Genomic DNA, 20,312 nt, shown 5'->3' with positions numbered 1-20,312 from the left:
CCGCCGCTCTCCACTTCACCCCAACCCCCACCCACATCACCCCCTCCTAGTCTCCGCCCCCTGCACATCATTCCAACCGTAACCGATCCCGCTCGATCCCCCATGTCCCTCGTTCGCTCCTCCTGTCCCCCCATTTGCTACCCCCGTGCGCTCCCACCATCCCCCTCCCTGTGCCCCCCCCGCGCTCTCGCCACACCGCTTCAATTAAACTAATGCTAGCCTCACTAAACCGTAGCTAGCTAATGATGACGCGAAGTGGTTGTCAGTGGCTTTAGAGTAATTCACGCGACGTTAGTCGGTTATGTTTTGTTTGTTTCAGACCATGGGTGGTGACTTCACTGGAAAGACTCAAGACTCTACAAAGGGAATTTACGCATACGCAGCCCAGGATGTCTTTAAACTCCTGGAATCACCTAAGTATGCTGGCCTAAACCTTCTGGTGTCTTGTAGCTTCTTTGAGATTTACAGTGCCAAGGTGTTTGATCTCATCAACGAGAAGAAACGCTTGCAGGTAAGCGAGAGAAAAGTGTCAGAATTTTTAGATCTAAATTTTTGAAGTACATGCTTTGGCACAGTTGGAATGAGGCAGAATTATATCTTTGGTTCCAAGGCATTGTTCTTACCTTGGCAAAGTGATGTAATAATATCAAATTTGTGTCGTGACCGGTGAACAGTGATAAATATTTATGATTTTCAAGATGCATGTGATGTAGATGGTCGATGATGGCACGGCGAATTCGTTATAATCAAGTTAATTATTAGTTCGAATTCGGCAATTTCCCCCTCCATGAAGAACTTTCACGGTGACTTGAATTGAGTCTTTTGAAAATCCTGTGTTTGTGGAGTGTAGGTTTTGGAGGATGGAAAGGCGGAGGTGCACGTGAAGGGGTTGATGGAGGTGGTGGTGAACAGTGTGGAGGACATAATGCAGTTGATCCACTTGGGAAACAGCACCCGTACAAGTGGCACCACTTCAATGAACAACCACAGCTCACGCTCACACGCAGTCTTCCAAATCATACTTAGACCCAGGTATTCACAAACTTTTCTATTTAGGTTATACCAAATGCTGATGCGAGAGCTTTTTTACGCGAAACTTTTTCTGTATTTTACATTGCTGATGTTACTGCAACTTCTCTTTTGTTTTGTTTTTCGTGCTGGGTTAAAACGGAGAAAAGACGAACTGAAGCCGGCATAAATTAAGAAGTTAAAATCTGCAAAAGATAACCAGGTTAAGTTTATGTGTCTTTGGATCAACAAATTTGAACTCCAGAAACTAAAGTTTGAGAGCAATTCGCTCCACAGTGGTCGGTTATTAATTGCTCTCAAACGAAGTTTGTAGCAATTATATTAGTCCTGTCGGTCTTTTTTATGCGATTTTTCGCTTGACCAATTTTTCGTCTGACGCTTTTGACTTTTCGTCCTCAAAAACGGGATAAACAGGTAGCGCCCAGCGGGCATTAAGTGCTCTTAGAGCCTTTCAGCTCTGTTTCAGCTCAAACTGTTTTGCAGACTTATACTTATGGTATGAAGGGTGGTTCCTAGAGGTTGAAGACAACCCACCCCCACTGCTGACTCCCCAACTATTGCCCCCAAACCCCCCCCCCCCCCCCCACCGCCCCCGTGGCTCTGTTCGAACAACCGATCGCTAAAAACACGCAATTTTGTACTACTTTTCACAATTTTTAAGCTTTTTGAAAATTTTGGGTCTTTTTTGAGTTTTTCAGCCCTAGGTGTCAAAAAACCTCCTCTGTTGTTTCATATTAGGTTATTAGTTTCTATTGGTATTGGAAAGGTTTCAACATTTTAATATCACGAATTTTATCATTTTTTTTTGACAAAACGTGCAATTTTCTTTTTTTTTTACTTTTATTGTCATTATTCAGGTTTTTCACCCTAACAGAAAATCTCCATTAGGGTTTCATAATAAGTAATTGGAAACTGTTTTTTGGCCATGGATTAGTTTTTAACTTTTATCACAAATTTTAGCAGTTTTTTTTTATGCAACTTGCAATTTTTTTTAAGCTTTTTGAAAATTTTTGTCAATTCTGAGTTCTTCCAGCCCTAGGTCTCAAGGAACCTCCGCTAGGGTTTTAGAATCGGTTACTGCATAGTGGTAGTGGAATGGTTTCCACATTTGAACATCACGAATTTTTAGCATTTTTGACAAAACATTGACAAAGCAATTTTTTTCAGTTTTTTGACATTTCTTTTCCACTATTCACTTCTCTCCAGATGCAGGTGTCAGAAAATGTCCTTAAGGGTTTGATTATAAGTTACTGAAAGAAATTTATTTGCCATGGAATAGCTTTTAGTTTTTTAATATGACAAATTTTTAACAATTTTTTTTTTGATAAAGTTTTCAATTTCAAGTTTTTTGAAAATTTTTGTCGGTTTTTAGGTTTTTCCAGCCTCAAGAGCGGAGGAACCTCCTCTAGGATATGACAATTCGTTAATCTATAGTTTCTAAATGCAATGGACTGTTTTTCAAGATTTAAATAACAGCAATTTTAAAAAAAATGTTTGCAATTTTATCAAGTTTTTTGAACCTTTTTGGTTTTTATTTTTGTTGTCACCAGGGTCTTAGATACCTCCTCCAAGATTTGACCATAAACTGTCGCATTTTTTCTAGAGTTGATGGAATGGTTATCAGTATTTTGATGACTCCAGCTTAAGCAATTTTATGATAATATTTAATTTTTTTTTCAAATTTTCGGAAAATTTTTATCTTGTTCCAAGTATGGATCTTCATGAGCCATCGAAACTAATTAAAGCTTGAAATAGGGATGCTGAACAATCTCTGAGACAATGAAATGGTTTTGAAGATTTTATTATTTTGAATTTTAGCTGGATCTTGTTAAAATTTGGGGTTGTTTTCAAATTTTTTGAATATTTTTGTCCTGAGTTCAACGATCATTACTGGTCAACGAAGCTTTTCAAGTCTTGCAAACGGTTACTTGACTTAACGCCAAAGAAAAAAAATATATTAAAACATTTTCACTGAAATCTGGAAGAGTTTCTTTTAAATTTTATAATATTTTAACTTTTTAAAATACCAGCTTTTATTTGATTTTGTTTGACAAGATTTTATTTGACAAGGCTTGAAAACTAAAAGTTGAAGGGTCGAATCAAGCTAAAGCCAGCCTCACTAAACCGCGGCTAGCTACAGACGAAGCCAACCGCTCGCCGTTCGTTTGAGAGCAATTCGCCCGACGTCAGTCAGTTATGTTTATGTTTAATAGCCGTGATAATGGCTATTATTAGCTGGTTTCTACGACTCGAAGAGGAGTATTGGTTTTCTTAAGTATTTTTTTGGAAGTACTATTTGTTCAGATGCTGTTTTGACCAAAAAGTGCAAGTGAGTAAAATTGCCTTGCGAACCTATTTTTTCTGAGCGAGAGAAGTTTTTGATCATAAGCTGTGGTTAGTGAATGACTTTTTGACTTTAAAAATTTCTTTGACAGAATGGCACATATAGATAACCGTTTTTAGTTAGGCCTTTCGTCTAAATGGACCCGTTTTTTGCTTGTAATTTGGTATTTTGTTGAGATAATTTTTACGCGATGCCATGTTGAAATGTAACCCTCAGAAATTGATACCACATTTTTTTTCGGAGCCTGACAATGCGTATCAATTAAAATTAAAACGGGCACATATTTCTTTGATTTTTTAGTTAATTTTTGGCTTTTATCCATTAATTTCTTCATGTTTGTTGCTGCGAACCTGTGAGCTGAGTGGAGCTATATTGCGGTGCTCATGGTTTTTTAATAGCGGCGTCAGCAATTCCAGGCGGATATTATAGCGCTCCTATATTTTTTACTTCGTCTAACAGATTTTTGTTTCGTCTTACCCTGACTTCTTGGAATTGTCGTTTTCAATGACTTTAGTGACTTGTACTACTTTGCAGTTTAATTTTGTGTTCGTGACGTAATTTCTGCTTTTGGGTCAATTGCGTGGCTTACCTCACTCGAAAAGGTGACTTCTGAACTCATTTATGGAACTTTAACTTTTATGGACATTTACAAATTAAAGGTCAATAGTGCGCATCTAAGTAGTTCCAAACATATATGCCCTAATTCCAGAGTAATAGAGTCTTTAGTTTTAATCCCGAATATAATTTTTGAAAAAGCTCCATAAGGGTTTTTTCCTTCTAGAGCAAATGCGTCTCGTAAAATTGGCAGTCCGAATCTAACCCAAAAATTCTCATGGTCTATTAAAAAGCTGGTGGTCGATCTGTCAATCTTATTTCTTTAGTTGTTTCAATTCATGGTAGGCCACAAGAGTCTATCTCGGCTTTTTTCCGGCAATCTGCCGGTTATGTTTTTGTTTTGTCGTCTGACGCTCTTTTTCGTTTTACATTTCACACAGCAAAGTTGAAAGTCAAAATTTCTGAATAACTTCTTCCCCTCACTAACGGCGTTTGTGCGCGTGACATCATTTCTCAATCTCTTTGGCAAAGTTCTTTGCGTGATTAGATTTTGATCACAAGTGACGTGCCTCACTCAATAAAATGACTTTTGCACTTTAAAACTTAAGTTTAATTTGAATTTGTTTCAGTTCAAAGGAACTCATATGTGCAGTAAAAGTCCCTAGTAAGAGGCTTCTTTGGGATGAATTTTAACAAGCTTTTTTAATTTATCGCTGATTGTTTTTTACCTAGTTTTTTGAGCGGCGTCGATTTTTCAATTTAGGTCTGTCTCTGTTTCTATCTCTTTTATACGGCACGCAGGTCTATTCTTTTGCAGCTATTCTGGCAATCTGCGAGCTATGTTTGGATATTTCAGCCGTCTTTTTTTTCAAAAATTAGTTTATATGGCAACTTCGCATTGATAATTCATTTATCAACGCCCCGTCCTACCTCGAGCTAATTTTGTTTTTATAAAATAGTACACATGCTAATCCGATTTTGGTAGTTTTTTGTTTACAATTTTTCTGTTTTTTGTTTGTATTTTGTATTTTCTGTGTGTTCAAGAGGACGGCTCCTTGTCGCGGATGGATCTTTGTCTTTTCGATGTCTCGAATGCTAAATAATAAAATGTATTCGTGTTTCTGCATATATTTAATTTGGTTTTTAACTTTCAAAAATCAAGTAGACTTTTTGTTTCGGTGTTTCTTACATTGTGTCCATATTCTTAACATTCTAGTTTGTCTTATTCTAGCACTGTCCTGGCACCTATATTTATATTCGTTATATTGCTTTTTTCAGCTCTTAAAAAATTTATGATTTCAGATGTCTCTTAGATTTTCGTCATTTCTTTGGTTTGCAATTGATTTCATTTAGTATTATTATATCTTGAGTATTAGTATTGAGTTTTTGATTTTGCATATCAATTTTGAAAAAGCTTTATTGGGGCTTTTCCCTTTTAGAGCGTGTGAGCGTATGTATGTCTAGTGGTCTATTAAAGGACTGGTGATCAGTCTGTCTATCTTATTTCTTTGGTTGTTTTAATTCATTGAATGCCAAAAGCGTCTATCGCGGCCATTTTCCATCAATCTGCCGGCGATGTTTATTTTTCGTTTTGCTGTTTTGAATCTTTGAACTGCAATTTTTTATCAGTGTCTTTTTGTACATCCCTTTAACGAGTGTCTATTTTAAGATTTTTCTATTTCCGCTGTGTTTATTAAAATAAGCCGAAAATTTACACTTTAAATGATTTAAAGTTCTCGTTTGGCCAACTATTTTGTGACTTTGTTTTCAAAATTGAACGAGAAATTTTTACAATTGCAATATAAACATCTCTTTGTATGTTTTCGAAAGTTTCTCATTGATTTGAATCCTTGTATTTGATTTTCAGTGTTTTATTTCCAACAGACTGACAGTGCAATCAGTTTTAATGCTAGATAATTATTTTTAGTTATTTATTCTTTATAAACGTTTAAAATTAATATTTGGAAACTGCTTAAGATGTTCCTATTTTTTTGCGTTGTATACGTAGACGCTTCATACTAGTCGTTTGCGCCTTATCGCTTCTTGCAAAAGATTATTATTAGCTGCAAAACGATAGCTGAGGCTATTATTGCCCTTCTCATTTTTTATTGCGTCAAGATTTTTGTTACGATCATATGACGTCACTCTTTTTGTTCATTCATTCATGCTATTTCAACTGAATTGGGTGTGTTATGTCATTTTTTCACTCTGTTTTTTTTTCATTTGCGTGATTAATTTTTTGGTCACACGTGACTTACTCACTCAGAAATTGTGTGAATTTCTTAAATTTAAATGTGAAATGCAAAGAAATGTTAACAAACTCTGGTAGCTAGGCAATTATCAACTATTAAGTTTTCTGTGCTTTTTGGGCTAAAGTCTCTTAAACGTTTTCAAACATTTTTTCAGCTATTTTTGTCCAGCTATTTTTGTTCTTACAGAGCATTTTTCTCATTAAATTGTTACCGAATCAATGATTTCCTCAATAGAATTGCTATCCGCAACGACGCTCCTCTTTTGTTATGCTGATACAGTCTACAGTCCTTGATGTAATGTTGATCTTTTTTTTGTCGAGGATATTTTTGCTCTCAATCACTTGATATCTGCCTTTTTTCCATTTATTCATGCAATTTCAACTGAATTGCGGTCGTGACTTCATTTTTCACTCATATTAGAGAGAATTTTGTCCATCATTGGCGTGATTAAGATTCTGGTCACATGTGAATTACCTCACTCTCATAAATGATTTCCTCACTCTGAATTTGACTTTTCTTCACTTAATTTTAAAGAAATAAGGTCAAGTGAATGTGTGTCACTATGATGGAAGCTTATTTGAGGGCAGGTAATAGAAGAAACAATAATTTATTTAGATTCCTAATCAAAATATAACATCAGCATATAATATTTTTTCTACTTCTTTTGCTATCTTTTTGAGACTGCTGATCTACGAAGCTTTTACCGCTTTTCTTCCAGCTTTGTTTGCTATTTGAGGCTATGATTTTGTGATCTTTTTGTTGTATTCATTTTTATTGAATGATTTGAGCCTTGAGTATTGGAGAAGTCGGTCTTTCACTTTTATTGGAGTGAATTTTGAAGTAGGAAATGTAGCGCGTAAAAAAGTTTGGAGCGGTTTGGGTGCTGAACAAAATATAAGAGTGGAGGGAAAAGAGTGGTTTTTTGTTCACCGGTGTTTTCGAGGGTGCGACAAAAAAAGGTGTGAAAAATTTTTTTGTTCACGTGAAGATTGTTGTTGTTAATTTTTTTTTTCATTTTTTGTTATCATTTTGATATCTTTAAGGATTGTTCGATAGTGGGTTGAAGGTTTCTGGTAATAATAATGATAATAATATGAATTTTATGCCAATTTGTATGTTTTTCATCTATTTTGCTCATTAATTCATCAATTTTAGCAAATCTTAGCCATTTTTGGCTGATTGTTTTGTTTTACTGCCTTAAGTAGGGTTTGAATAGACGCCTACTGCTTACGGAGTTTCAAGATACAAATTGAGTACACATCTGTTGTTACAAAATATGTTTTTAGTTCAAATTATTTTTCAGCATGATTTTACTTCAAATATTTTTCGCATTAGTAGTTTAGGTAGATACTGTTTTTCTGATTGGTTAATTCTGTTTGGTTGGAGTTGTTTCCCGAATTCTTCTGGATATGCTTTTTTAGGTCGTCAATTAAAAATTAGTTGCGCTTGACCTCATTTTGTCGCTTTTTTGATATTTTGCTTGAATTTTCTTTGACTTCTCTGGGCTAGTTTCATTCTTCGCTAATTCTTCTCAAAGTGTTTTTAAACAGCAGTTACTCAGTAATGTAGTATAAAATGAATAGATTCAGTGGCGAAAAACGAAATCCAAATAGAAACGGGATAAACCACTGCCCAATTTTAGCTACTTGAACTTTGTTCTTATGTCTTAGTTAACATTTTTTTCTTTTTTTTGGCATTGACAATAGCCCCTGTACCCTCTCATTAAGAAATAGAAGTATGGCTAACTACGAAATCCAATCAAAGTAGTTCGCACACTCAAAATGTTTTAAATCAAAAAGCAACCAATTTTTGTTTTAAATCAGTGGCGGCCATTTGCTGGCCATCTGCTGGATATGTTTAATAGCCGCTCTTATCTTCTCAGCCGGCTTTTGTAGCGTTCTTTTTTGTACTCCATCGAACAGAAATTTGTTGCGCTTTGCCTGATTTTTTCGCTTTTTCGACATTTGAAATCTTTTTGACTTCTTAAGGCTGATTTCACTCTTTTCTCATTCTCCTCAAAGTGCTTTTAAGCAGCAGTTGCCCAGCAAAAGACTTCAGAATGATTATAGTCAGTATAAGAAGCGATATCGGAAATAGAAAAGGGATAAACCCATAAAGCCCATTTTTAGATGCCCGTTACTTGAACTTTGCTCATAAGTCTAAGTTAGCATCTCTAATGCTTATTGGTATTGATACTAGCCCCTGTATCCTCCCACTAAGAAACAGGAGTGTATTCAACTACGAAATGACATTAAAATAAATTGCACTTTCAAAATCTTTTCATACAAAAATCAATTTTTTTTCCATTTCAATTTCATTTTTTGTTCCTCAATCCCAATCGTGGTTATGCGAGTCAACGGCGGCTATTTTCCGACAGTCTGCTGTGTGTATGTATGCTTATTGTTAGTTGACTTTTTTTAATATAAGGCAGTTTATAGAATGCCTTGGTATTTTGGTATTTCTATTACGTAATGATTAATCTCTTTGGACCTATTTCGTGAAACCAGTCTTTGGTTGAAGCTGAGATTTTTTGCTTTAAGTTTCGATGTTTCCCTGGCCTTCTTCCTGTGTTTAAATTTTGCAGGTGGTTGAATCTTTTAGTCAACTATTGCTCCAACAGGGGAACTACTCTTGAATTTTTGGCATTGATATCTTGGTAAAAACCGAAAGTTATGAATTAATATTTCCGTTTTTTTCGGAATGTTTGCTGTTTGAGACCAAAATTGCTTTCTCAAAAGCTTAAGTCATTTTTTTGAAAATTTTCTGCTTTTTGGGTTGCATAGTGGTTTACGGGGATCTGAATTTTCGAGAACTAATTTATTTTTTTAGAAAACTAATAGATGATCATCCTTTTTCGTTTGTCAGTTTTTCCATTTTAAAAATTTGGCTATTTTACAAATTTACCAGCTAGTATGCTTTCAGTTATACAATACTTCGCATTTCATAATTACGCAGTAAGTTTTAGTTTCTTCGAATTCATGGAAGATTGAATTGTCTCCTTAATATTTTTTTTCTGTGATTTCCGTATGATCTCTCAAAGACTATTTGATTTTACTTGTTTCATGATGTCAGTGCTGAAGTTCCTATTAACATTTAAAATTTTAGTGATAAATGTTTTAAGTATGTTGTGGTGTGGCCGAGATTGGTTGTTTCGAGAAAGAAATTTTTTGTTTTGGCTTCAGTGGTGATTACTTTTTTGCTCCTAAAATTCATTTTCCGCCTCATTTTTTTTACTTTGGTTCAACTAAATTACGAATAATGAATTAAGTGCTTAGATTATGTGGGGTTTTCCTAGTTGTGTGATGAATTGAAGGTTTTTTGGGAATTCGCAAAGCTTGGAGTTGACTCCGGGATTCTTTCGGCTATGTTTTTATATTCATGTGATGCTCTTTCGTTTTGCATTTATTCACACAGCAAATCTAAAAATTCTCTGAATGGACTTCTTCTGACTGCTTTTACTCGCGTGACGTAATTTTTCTATATCTATCTATCTATCTATCTATCTATCTATCTATCTCTCTCTCTCTCTCTCTCTCTCTCTCTCTCTCTCTCTCTTTCTCTCTCTCTCTCTCTCTCTTTTAAGTCATTTACGTGGCTAGATTTTGCTCAAATTGACTTATCTCAATCAAAAGAAATTAACATTTAGCTCATGAAAATAGACTTTCCATCACTCAAGGAGATAACGTTTCGAAAGTTTAGCAATAAAATTAGCCCGAATGTTTTTTTGTGTGAATATTTGCTGGACTGATTCTTTGTTTCTTGTTTTCGCTCAAAAATGGGATCAAAAGGTAAAGCCCGCTGGCCAATAAGTGGTTGAGAAACTTTCTTAGATCCTTACGCTTTGCTAGTTCCACAGTATGCCAGGTTCACCCAAACTGTTTTGAGGAGAGAAATTGTGTGAAGGGCGGTTCTCAATCGAATAATCTGAGTCACCCCCTCATCATCCCTATCAATCTTCCCCCCACTACCACTCCCCTACGTCCACTCTCCGCAACCTAGAGATTTGCCCCCCCCCCCCCCCCCGTCCAGCCCTCGCAAACCACCACACCCCGGCATGCACGACCTAACGCTCGCATCCCTTGGCCACAATTGACTAATAGGGAAACTCCAGCTGCGTATAATGTTGTTTGACAAGTCTCAATAATGTCAGGTGACGCCGAGGTTCCAACGAAAACACCTATATAATGTTTTCGTTGGTCAGTTTAAGGTATTTACGAGTTTGAGTTATTTACGATATTGATACTTGTTTTCGTCAATTTTTAGTTAAGTTTTGCTAAATTTGTTGCTTTTTTCTTTGTTTTTTTTCTCGCCACTAGTAATAATGACAGTCTTCACTCTTAATAATGACAGTCTTCACAGTTTTATAATAAGGCATAACTGAATCTAAATTTCTTTTTCAGTTGACAGCTAATCCTTTCAGTTTTTGCTTATTATAGTGAAATAAAAAATTGATCTCAAGGGTAGCAATCTCACTTGCCTACTCGCCTGTCCTTTTTTGAGAATTAATCAAAGTTTAACTGATAAAACGTGAACTGCTTGTTATTTTCTTGAAAGTTTTCTATCTCTTCTTCAATTGGTAGATAATTGAAATTAGAATTTTAATTAGCGGGATCGAAACATTATGTGCCAATGCACTTAAGCGAGAATCCCGGTTAACTATATGAAGCAAGAAAATGTGTCGAAATAGATCGCTGCGTAAGTTTTGCTGAAAAAGTAATTTATAAGCCGTAGAATGAGTTTGTTTAATTGCTCTCAAACGATGTTTGTGTCAATTATATTGGTCCTGCGGTTTTTTAGCAATTTTTTGTCTGACCCTTTTAATTTTTCGTCTTCCAAAACAGGATAAACAGGCGAAGCCCGGAGGGAATTAAGTGGCTGAGATCTAAGTATGCGATTCACCTGTTTTGAGAAAATTTTATAGTTTGAAAGGAGGTTCTTTATTTTCCCCGCCCTACACCCCAAACACCCCCCAACGCGCCCCACGTCTACCCTCCGGCACCTGGCAATTTAACCCACCTCTTGCAGCCCTCCCAACTCCTCTCACCCCTCCCCCACATATAGCATCCTAAGCCCTAGCTTGCTACTACCGAAGCCAACAGGTCGTTGAGGGCAAATCTGACCACCCTCCTCAGTCTGGCTATTTCAAACCTCCCTCCCCCCCTCACCCCAAAGCTTGACCCCCCCCCCCGCTCACGCCCTCCCTGATGCTAGCATCCTTACGCCCCAGTTGGCTACCACTGAAGCCAATTGCTGGTTAGTAGTATGAGAGCAATTCGACATAGGTTCGTGATTTTGGTCACGCCGAAACAGGAAGTGGAGCGAAAAAATGAGTGGTTTTGCGATGTGAATTTTTTCACTCCAATTCCAAAGTAGAGTGAGAGAATAGCGTTTGAGCAAAAATTCGGTTTCTCAATTGTGACTTTTTGTTCACATATGGCAGTTTGGCTTGGATTTGCTATTTTTTTTCGATTTTTGTGGTTTTTTAAGTGGTTTTCTCAATACATTTTTTTGTACATTCTAGCTTTTCGGCTATGTTTTTTAACTTCATCGAATAAAAATTAGGTTTGCTTTACCTCATTTTGTCGCTTTTTTCGACATTTTGCATGAAATGTTCTCTAGGCAGGTTTCATTCTTCTGTTCAGGGGGCTTTTAAACAGCTCATCTAAAATGAACGGAGTCAAAAAGGAAATGAAACATAGAAACGGGATAAACCCAATTTTTCGATGACGGCTACTTTAATTTTCTTCTTAAGCTTAAGTCTTTATTACCATCTCTAATGCTTCTTGGCATTAATAATAGCCGCAGCCCCTGTATCCTCTCATTAAGGAACAGGAGTATGTCTAACGACGAAATGAAACAAAAAAGTTTTTACTTAAAAGTTGTAATCAGTTTTCATTTCCTTTTCTGTTTTTTAATGCAAATTGGGGTAAGGGAATCAATGGCGGCTGTTTTCCGGCAATCTGCCGGGTATGTTCATGGTTTCTTTGTCATCCTGTTCAAGGCCATGAAATTTTTATTGCGATTTACGAACAATCTTCAACACTCGGTATTTTGTATTTTTGGCTTGATTATAAAAACTCTCCAAAGTTGGTGTGTTTAGCAATCAGACGTCAAAACTGCACGGCAAGTTGTCTCTGATTGACTTGGCAGGAAACGAAAGAGGCAAAGACACCATCAGTTCTGACAGAGGCACTCGACTAGAGGGAGCGGAGATCAACAAGTCCCTCCTTGCCCTCAAAGAGTGCATTCGGGCTCTAGGGAAACCAGGAGCACATCTGCCATTCAGGTCCAGTAAGCTGACCCAAGTGCTGCGAGACTCATTCATTGGTGACAATGCCAGAACTTGTATGGTTAGTGTCAGCTTTGTGGGCTTGATTGATCAGGGGTAGACTGTTCTGTTGTGCACTTTTGTTGACAATGAATAGTCAGCTGGATTTTTGCATTGAAATTGGCTACAATCTGAAAAGGTAAAGAACGTGAATTCAAAGGTTTTTAATAGCCGCACAACGATAGCTGGGGCTATTACTGGCCTTCTTATGGTTTTTACGACTCGTAGAGGAGTATTGGTTTTCTTAAGGTTTTTTTTACCGGAAGTACTATTCGTTCTGACGGCGTTTTCACCTAAAAGCGAAATAGAGTAAAATTGATAACATTGTTTTTGAGAGTCTGATAATGCGTTTTAAATTCAAAATGAGCACATATTGTCTTATTGCTTAAATTGTATTTTATCTTTTTAATTGCTTCCAAGCGAAGTTTGTAGCAATTATATTAGTCCTGTAGTTTTGCAGTTGGATTTTTCGCTTGGCCGATTTTTAGCTCATTGTGTTGTTAGATTGAATTTAATGGTGAATGAATTAAAGTATCATGACGGTGAGCTCTTTTTACTACAGAGGTCACAAGTTGCTTTTGCTGGAAAGTTGTCTCTATGTTATTTGACAAAAATTGAGAAATTTAACAAAATTTTTCCCCATTTTTTCTCCTTTTCTTCAAAAATAGAGATATTTGTGAGCTCATTAAGACTTGGCTGATATTTTTTGTTTGGATAAATAGTTTTATTGCTTGAAACAGCGTTTTATGTACTTGTCTACATGAAAATCAAATTGAATTTTACTAAATTTTCATGTTAATTTACTCTGCATGGAGACATTAGCTTTTTTGACAACCGGTACCCGATGCTGTGAATATATTCTCAACCCTGGGATTTTCACAAAAAACGATTATGCCTCTGCTAGCCGTAAAGTTACACAATTATAAATGCTTTTAAAAGCATGCTTGACGGAAATTAACGAGGTAATGGCAGCTGAGGTGCAGCCAATATTCATCTAATTAGGTCTAATTAAATCTAATGTTTGGTGTGAAGAAGAAGAACAGATTCTCTGGATTCTTCTATCTGTAGTATAGCAAACATTAGATACATCAGAACCCTAATTGGATGATTGATATTGCGGTATGAATGTAATTCGACTCTTTCCTTATAGCTGCGAAGCTACATTCTAATACTCCTTCTTTTTGAAATCCAAAAGATTTGGATTGTATTGGCACCGGGATTAAATTGTATTTTTTCTCCCTTTTAATTGCTTCCAAGCGAAGTTTGTAGCAATTATATTAGTCCTGTAGTTTTTCAGTGGGATTTTTCGCTTGGCCGATTTTTAGCTCATTGTGTTGTTAGATTGAATTTTATGGTAAATGAATTAAAGTCTCATCACGGTAAGCTCTTTTTACTTCAGAGGTCACAAGTTTCTTTTGCTGGAAAGTTCTCTCTTTATATTTCATTTGAAAAAAAAATTAAGAATTTTAACAATTTTTCCCCATTTTTTCTCCTTTTCTTCTAAAATAGAGATATTTGTGAGCTCATTAACGCTTGGCTGATATTTTTTGTTTGGATAAATAGTTTTATTGCTTGAAACAGCGTTTTGTGTACTTGTACTACATGAAAATCAAATTGAATTTGCCTAAATTTTCATGTCAATTTATTCTGCATGGAGACATTAGCTTTTTTTTTGACAACCAGTACCCTATGCTGTGAATTTACTCTCACCCCTGGGATTTTCACAAAAAACGATTATGTCTCTGCTAGCCGTAAAGTTACTCATTTAACAATGCTTTTAAAAGCATGCTTGACGGAAATTAACGAGGTAATGGCAGCTGAGGCGCAGCCAATATTCATCTAATTAGGTCTATTTAAATCTAATGTTTGGCGTGAAGATCAGATTCTCTGGATTCTTCTATCTGTATTATAGCAAACATTAGATATCATCAGAACCCTAATTGGATGATTGATATTGCGGTATGAATGTAATTCGACTGTTTCCTTATAGCTGCGAAGCTACATTCTAATACTCATTCTTTTTGCAATCCAAAAGATTTGGACTGTATTGGCACCGGGATTAAATGGTATTTTATATTTTTTTACCGGAAGTACTATTCGTTCTGACGGCGTTTTCACCTAAAAGCGAAATAGAGTAAAATTGATAACAGTGTTTTTGAGAGTCTGATAATGCGTTTCAAATTCTAAATATTGTCACATATTGTCTTATTGCTTAAATTGTATTTTATCGCCTTTTTAATTGCTTCCAAGCGAAGTTTGTTGCAATTATATTAGTCCTGTAGTTTTTCGATGGGATTTTTGGCGTGGCTGATTTTTACATTGACCCTTTTAAAACTTTCGACTTCGAAAACGGGATAAACAGTTAAAGCCCGGAGGACGGTAAGTGACCCAGTAACTCTCTTAGAGCCTTAACTATTTATCCACCCCCTCTCCTCAGTCACATCACCACTCGCTCAGCCAATCCCCGCCTGACGAGTTGGTCCCCCTCCTCTTTCAGCCACTCAACACACCCCTCATTAGTCGCCCCTCCGTTTTGGTCCATCCCTAACACAGCACACGTGATCCCCAGGAAACCCCCACCCCCAAATATTTGCAGTTTGCATCCTTAAGCCCCAGCTGGCTGCTACCAAAAGCAACCGCTCGCCAGTTGTTTGAGAGTAATTCGTCCGACGTTAGTAAGTTATAATGACCTCTTCCACTTTACATACGTTACATTTTTCACGTTTGGCTTCTGACTTGTCTCAGTCACTGTTTCAGAGGAGGTAAACCAGTAAAACCCGGCCACTAAGACTTAATGCATTAAGTTATCCAAGCTTTTTTAGAGTATACCGCCTATTCCTATTAGTATTAAGCTTATTGTCCTCCAAATTGGAGACTGGATTCTCAATATCTATGGAATCTAAAACTGTGTACCATATTAGAACGCTTTTTGACGCTTAGGCTGTCGTCAATGTTTCTATCTTGCCAATTGTTTTAATCCCAAAATTGGGAAGTAGGGTCAACAGTCGCTATTTTCGGGCAATATGCCGGCCATTTTTAATTGCTCTCAAACGAATTTTGTAGCAATTATATTAGTCCTGTTGGTATTTTTTCATGCGATTTTTCGCTTGACCGATTTTTTGTCTGACCCATTTGACTTTTCATTCTCAAAAACGGGATAAACAGGTGGCGCCCAGCGGGCGTTAAATTCTCTTAGAGCCTTTCACCTCACTAGTCTCCAAGTGTGCGATTAACAGCCAAAGACCCCCTCCCACTGTTGCCCACCCACGGTGCACCCCCTCCCCCCGCTGCGCTCACCTCAGGCGCCTTCAATTAAGCTACAGCTAACCTCACTAAACCGTGGCTAGCTACCGACGAAGCCAACTGCTCGCAGGTTGTTTTAGAGCATTTCGCCCGACGTTAGTCCCTTATGTTCTAATTCAAAGTTTTATGCAATTTTTTGTTTTTGCCTTCTTTCTTACATTTTAACTAAGTTTTCGAAGAGCTGCCAAGTTATCTGGTCTCGGAGTTTAGCGTTTTTGATATGAAGCATTGGTTTTCAGTTTCTCAATGTTTGCAAATATTTATATCTTCTCTAAATTTCTGAAACTTGATTTCTGGTTTGTTTGGCTTTAGTCTTCAGGTGTTTCGTCGTCGGATGCTTTTTTATTCAAAATTTTTTAACGCTGAAAAATTCAAATCAGGTGAAATATTTCTCACTAGGGGCATTTGCGGGTGGCGACATTTCTTACTCTCTCGTGCAAGAGGTTTTATTTTGAGTAATTAGTGGCTCTCGAACTAAATTTGAATTAATTATTGCAGGCGTGTTGGCAGTTTTTTAAGCAGACTTTTCCCTTGACCGTTTTTTCGCTTTTATCGAACATTTTGACTTCTTGGGTGACTTTTTCACTTTTTAGTTCTTCATTTTTGAGTGGTCTAAATTGCTTTCGTTCTGAAATAAAGTTCGTTTGTAAAAGCGACTGTAAGCGACAGGAAATCAAAGGCGTTGAGTCTGAGTAGTTAAAATGTCTGAGTGCCAACCTGGAGGTCAGTTATTCGAATCCCTATTTTGATCTAAATTGCGTTCGTTCTGAAATAGTTCTTTGATAAAAGCGATTGTAAAGGACAGGAATTCAAAGGCATTGAGTCTGAGTGTTTAAGATGTCTGACTGCCAACCTGGAGGTCAGTTATTGGAATCCTTGTTGGTTATTCAAATCCCTGTCAGTTATTCGAATCCCTGGTTCATTTTTTTAGCACCCATAAAAACATTTCTAAGCTCCACTCCATCTTAATTAAACTGCCCCCGCCTGTCGTTCGAGAGCAATTCATTCCGAATGTTCTGAGTTTGGCCATATGTCACTTCCCTTGTTAAAAAAAATATTTTTCACTTCAATATTTTTCACATCAAAACTTAGTACAGTTTGAATTAGTTTAAGGTCAAAGAAAAGCTGCTCATGACGCTTTTGATTTTTCCGTCTTCAAATACAGATAAACAGGTAAAGCCCGGAGGCTGCTCAATCGCTGAGAAACTCAGAAACTCTCTTAGAGGTTTACTGGTCTAAATGTACAATCGGACAAAGCGCCGAGGATGCTGTTAATGGAATTTTGGCAGCTGCCCCCGCCACCCCCCCCCCCCATCGTCGAACCCCTCTCCGCTCCATTTTCATTCACTCCAGCCACCTCTCATTCACCGCATGCCCCCTTAACCTCACGCACCCCCACCCAACCCCCCCACCACACACACCCACACACACAAGTCAGGGACTCTTGCGTTTGCTTTGCATTTTCTGAAAATATTGTAACAGTCATTTCGTTTGTCTTGCTCTAGCGTGGAGCTGAATGTTATATCCAACTGTTCAATGTGACAGTTTTGCACTTTTCTGTTAATCAAATCAACGCGTTTTCATGTTCGGATTTGTGCAGATTGGAATAAGCGTGATTGTGAAAACATTCAAGCTGTGCAATTTCCTCCCCATGATAAACTTTGTGCCCGTCTTGTTCGAAAATATTTCTAGCAGTTCTTTTAGTTTCGATTGCTTTGTTGTTAGCCGATAGTGTTCTGTTTCCGAATAATAATGATTTCGATCCAGGTAAGATTTTTGTGTTTTTCAATGCATTTGATATTTTATACATTGTAAAGGTTTCATCGTTTTGCAAATAGTGTTTAATAGCCGCCTTCATCTTCTCAGCCGGCTATTATAGCGCTCCTATTTTTTTACAACTCGAAGAGGAGTATTGGAGATGTCCTTTTTTAATCAGTTTTATTGGAGTGATTTTTGAAGCGGGAAATGAAACGCGTGAAAAAATTAGGAGTAATTTTGGTGCTGAACAAAAGTGAAGAGCGGAGCGAAAAGAGAGTGGTTTTTGTTCATACCGCTGTTTTTGAGAGAGCGAGAAATTGATGTGTGAAAAAATTTTCTCTAAGCGAGCGAATTTTTTTTGTTCACGTGCGGCATTTAAAAGCAGTTTTTTCCAACTTTTGACGGTTATGAGGTTTGAATATGATATTGTATTAGTTTTAGTATAATTGAAAATTTCAAGTAGTTAATTAGAGTTTAATGATAATTTGTAGGTTTTTGATCAGTTTTGCTGATTTTTGGACGAAATTTAATGCTTTTTTGCCTATTTTTTTTGTTTTAATGCTTTAAGTGGGATTTTAATAGAAGCTTGTTACTTAAGGAATATTCAGATACCAATTGACTCAAGTTTTCTTGGTATGAAATATGTTTTTTTTTTATTAAAACTGACAGAAAAATTGAACCAATTTTCTTGTTTTTTTTGCAGTTCTTTTTTTAAATCTTAGACAAGTTTCTTAGCCTATTAAGACTTGCCCATTATGTTGCGAGGTTTTCATTGCTCTAATTGCAAAGGAATTTTACTCGGCTCTATGTTTCCTTGAACTATTTAAAAAAACTCATTTAGTTTTTCTATTTTTTTTGTTCAATTTGTTTTTGAATGCGGTTTCTATTCTTCCTTATTTTTAATGGCATTTGTAGAGGTTCAGGGTTCACAATAGTTGTTCTATTTGTTTAGTCATAAGTATGGACAATTTTCTCCTTCGAGTCGTTTCCGGAATTCTTCCGGCTATTTTTTTTACTTCGTCGAATAAAAAAATGTTTCGCTTTACCTCATTTTGCCGCTTTTTCAACATTTTGCGTGATATCTTTTTGACTTCTCTAGGCTATTTTCTCTCTTCTCTCATTCTGCTAAAAGTGATTTTGAACATCAGTTGCTCAGCAAAGCAATTCAAAATGAACAGAGTCAGTATTAAAAATTGAAATCAGAAGTAGAAACGGGATAAACCCATAAAGCCCAATTTTAGATGCCCGATATTTGAACGTCGTTCCTATAAGTCTTAGTTACCATCTCTAATGCTTATTGGTATTCATAGTAGCCCCTGTAGCCTCTCTCTAAGAAACAGAAGTACGTTATGTTCAACTACGAAATGCCATCAAAATAAATCGGACTTAAAAAATGTTTTTGTACAAAAATCTTTTTTTTTCAATATCTTCTATTCTTTTAATCGCAATCATGCGGCTATTTTCCGGCAATCTGCCGGGTATGTTTTAACTTTTCAGAACTAAAGCACAGTATTTGCTGCCCCGTATTATGATAACCATCAAACCTAACTAGTCAATGGTCAAATCAGATTAGCTCAGATTCCAAGTAAAAGCATAGGGAGAGGTAATGAAGACTTGAAAACGTTTTGGATACTTTCTTGAAGGATAAAATAACAAATAGAAATATTGCCAATTAAAGGTCAGATCTCACATCATTGTCAGATTTTGAGGTTTTTGTTTGCATTGTAAAGAGCTGCTTGTTTTACTAGTAGTGTCATAACTTTGCTAAAATATGCATCTATCAATGATTCGCTGGATGGAGTGTTCTGATTCGAGCGTAGTAACTCATTGGACAGTTGCGAGACTATTCCCAAGTTTCTCCAAAGGGTTGGCATGCAATTAAAGTTTGCACTGTATTAAAAACTGCTCGTGTGACGTGCGTGTTACAACTGTGCAATATTAATTGTGCATGGTTCGCTGGCCTCTGTTATAGACAGCGGTGTAGTTAACCTCGCTACAAAAGCGTTGCAATTTTAGTTCAGAAATTTAAATATAAAAAGTAATCTCATGCAATAAATTAAGCCAATTTTCTAGCGGTGATCCGCCTGCTTTGTTTATTGTTGCCCAGATTTGTTGATGTTTGTATGTGTTTAGATTGCAATGATAGCCCCTGTCTTTTCCTCATGTGAACATACGCTGAACACCCTGCGATATGCTGACAGAGTGAAGGAATTGGGTGCTACAGACACAGCCATAATGGAGGAGGCAGAACTAGAGGTGTATGACCCAGACGACCCTCTCAATTCCCCAAGTCCATCAAGGAATGGAACTGGGAATCCGCAGGAACACGGGGGTAAGAAAGGAGGGGACGCGTCTAAGAAGCGTCGATCTCACAACAGTTCTATGGGATTGCTCAGAAATGAAGATGTGGAGGCTAAAATGATGCGGACCCAAGATGTAAGTGTTTCTTCATTTTCCTAGGATCAGGTTTTGGCCCCAGATTTATGAACTGCCTTAGAGTTGGGGATAATAAACTGCCTTTGAGTTGGGAGAGAAGAGATCAAATTTTCTGTAAACAGTTGTGATTAGGTAGAATATATCCAACGCACGCACGTATGAGGTGCTTTATAGTGCGGTAATGATGTTCAATTGTACGTTAGGCTAAACATGCTATGATGAAATAAATTGGAGAGATTTCATTATCTATTTTGATTCGATTGGTGCACACCTGAAAAAATAGTTGTGAAATATTCGCGAGCATTTT

The 20,312-nt window shown here is 36.7% G+C and overlaps 1 protein-coding gene across 4 annotated transcripts in view; it reads left to right on the top strand.

Moving 5' to 3' along the window:
• The window catches only part of LOC142344760 (kinesin-like protein KIF2A), a 127,684-nt gene that overhangs the window by 100,280 nt on the left and 7,092 nt on the right, over positions 1-20,312 (top strand). For all 4 annotated transcript variants that reach the window (XM_075396672.1, XM_075396673.1, XM_075396674.1 and 1 more), the window contains 4 exons: positions 320-511; positions 851-1,032; positions 12,281-12,530; positions 19,703-20,005. In XM_075396672.1, coding sequence (XP_075252787.1) covers positions 320-511; positions 851-1,032; positions 12,281-12,530; positions 19,703-20,005 — 927 coding nt within the window. The remainder of the gene's footprint in view (positions 1-319; positions 512-850; positions 1,033-12,280; positions 12,531-19,702; positions 20,006-20,312) is intronic.

Source organism: Convolutriloba macropyga, chromosome 8 (genome assembly GCF_964194025.1).
Source record: "Convolutriloba macropyga chromosome 8, txConMacr16.3, whole genome shotgun sequence".
NCBI lineage: Eukaryota > Metazoa > Xenacoelomorpha > Acoela > Convolutidae > Convolutriloba > Convolutriloba macropyga.
The sequence above is the reverse complement of the archived record's forward strand: the minus strand, read 5'-3'. Positions and strand labels throughout refer to the sequence as shown.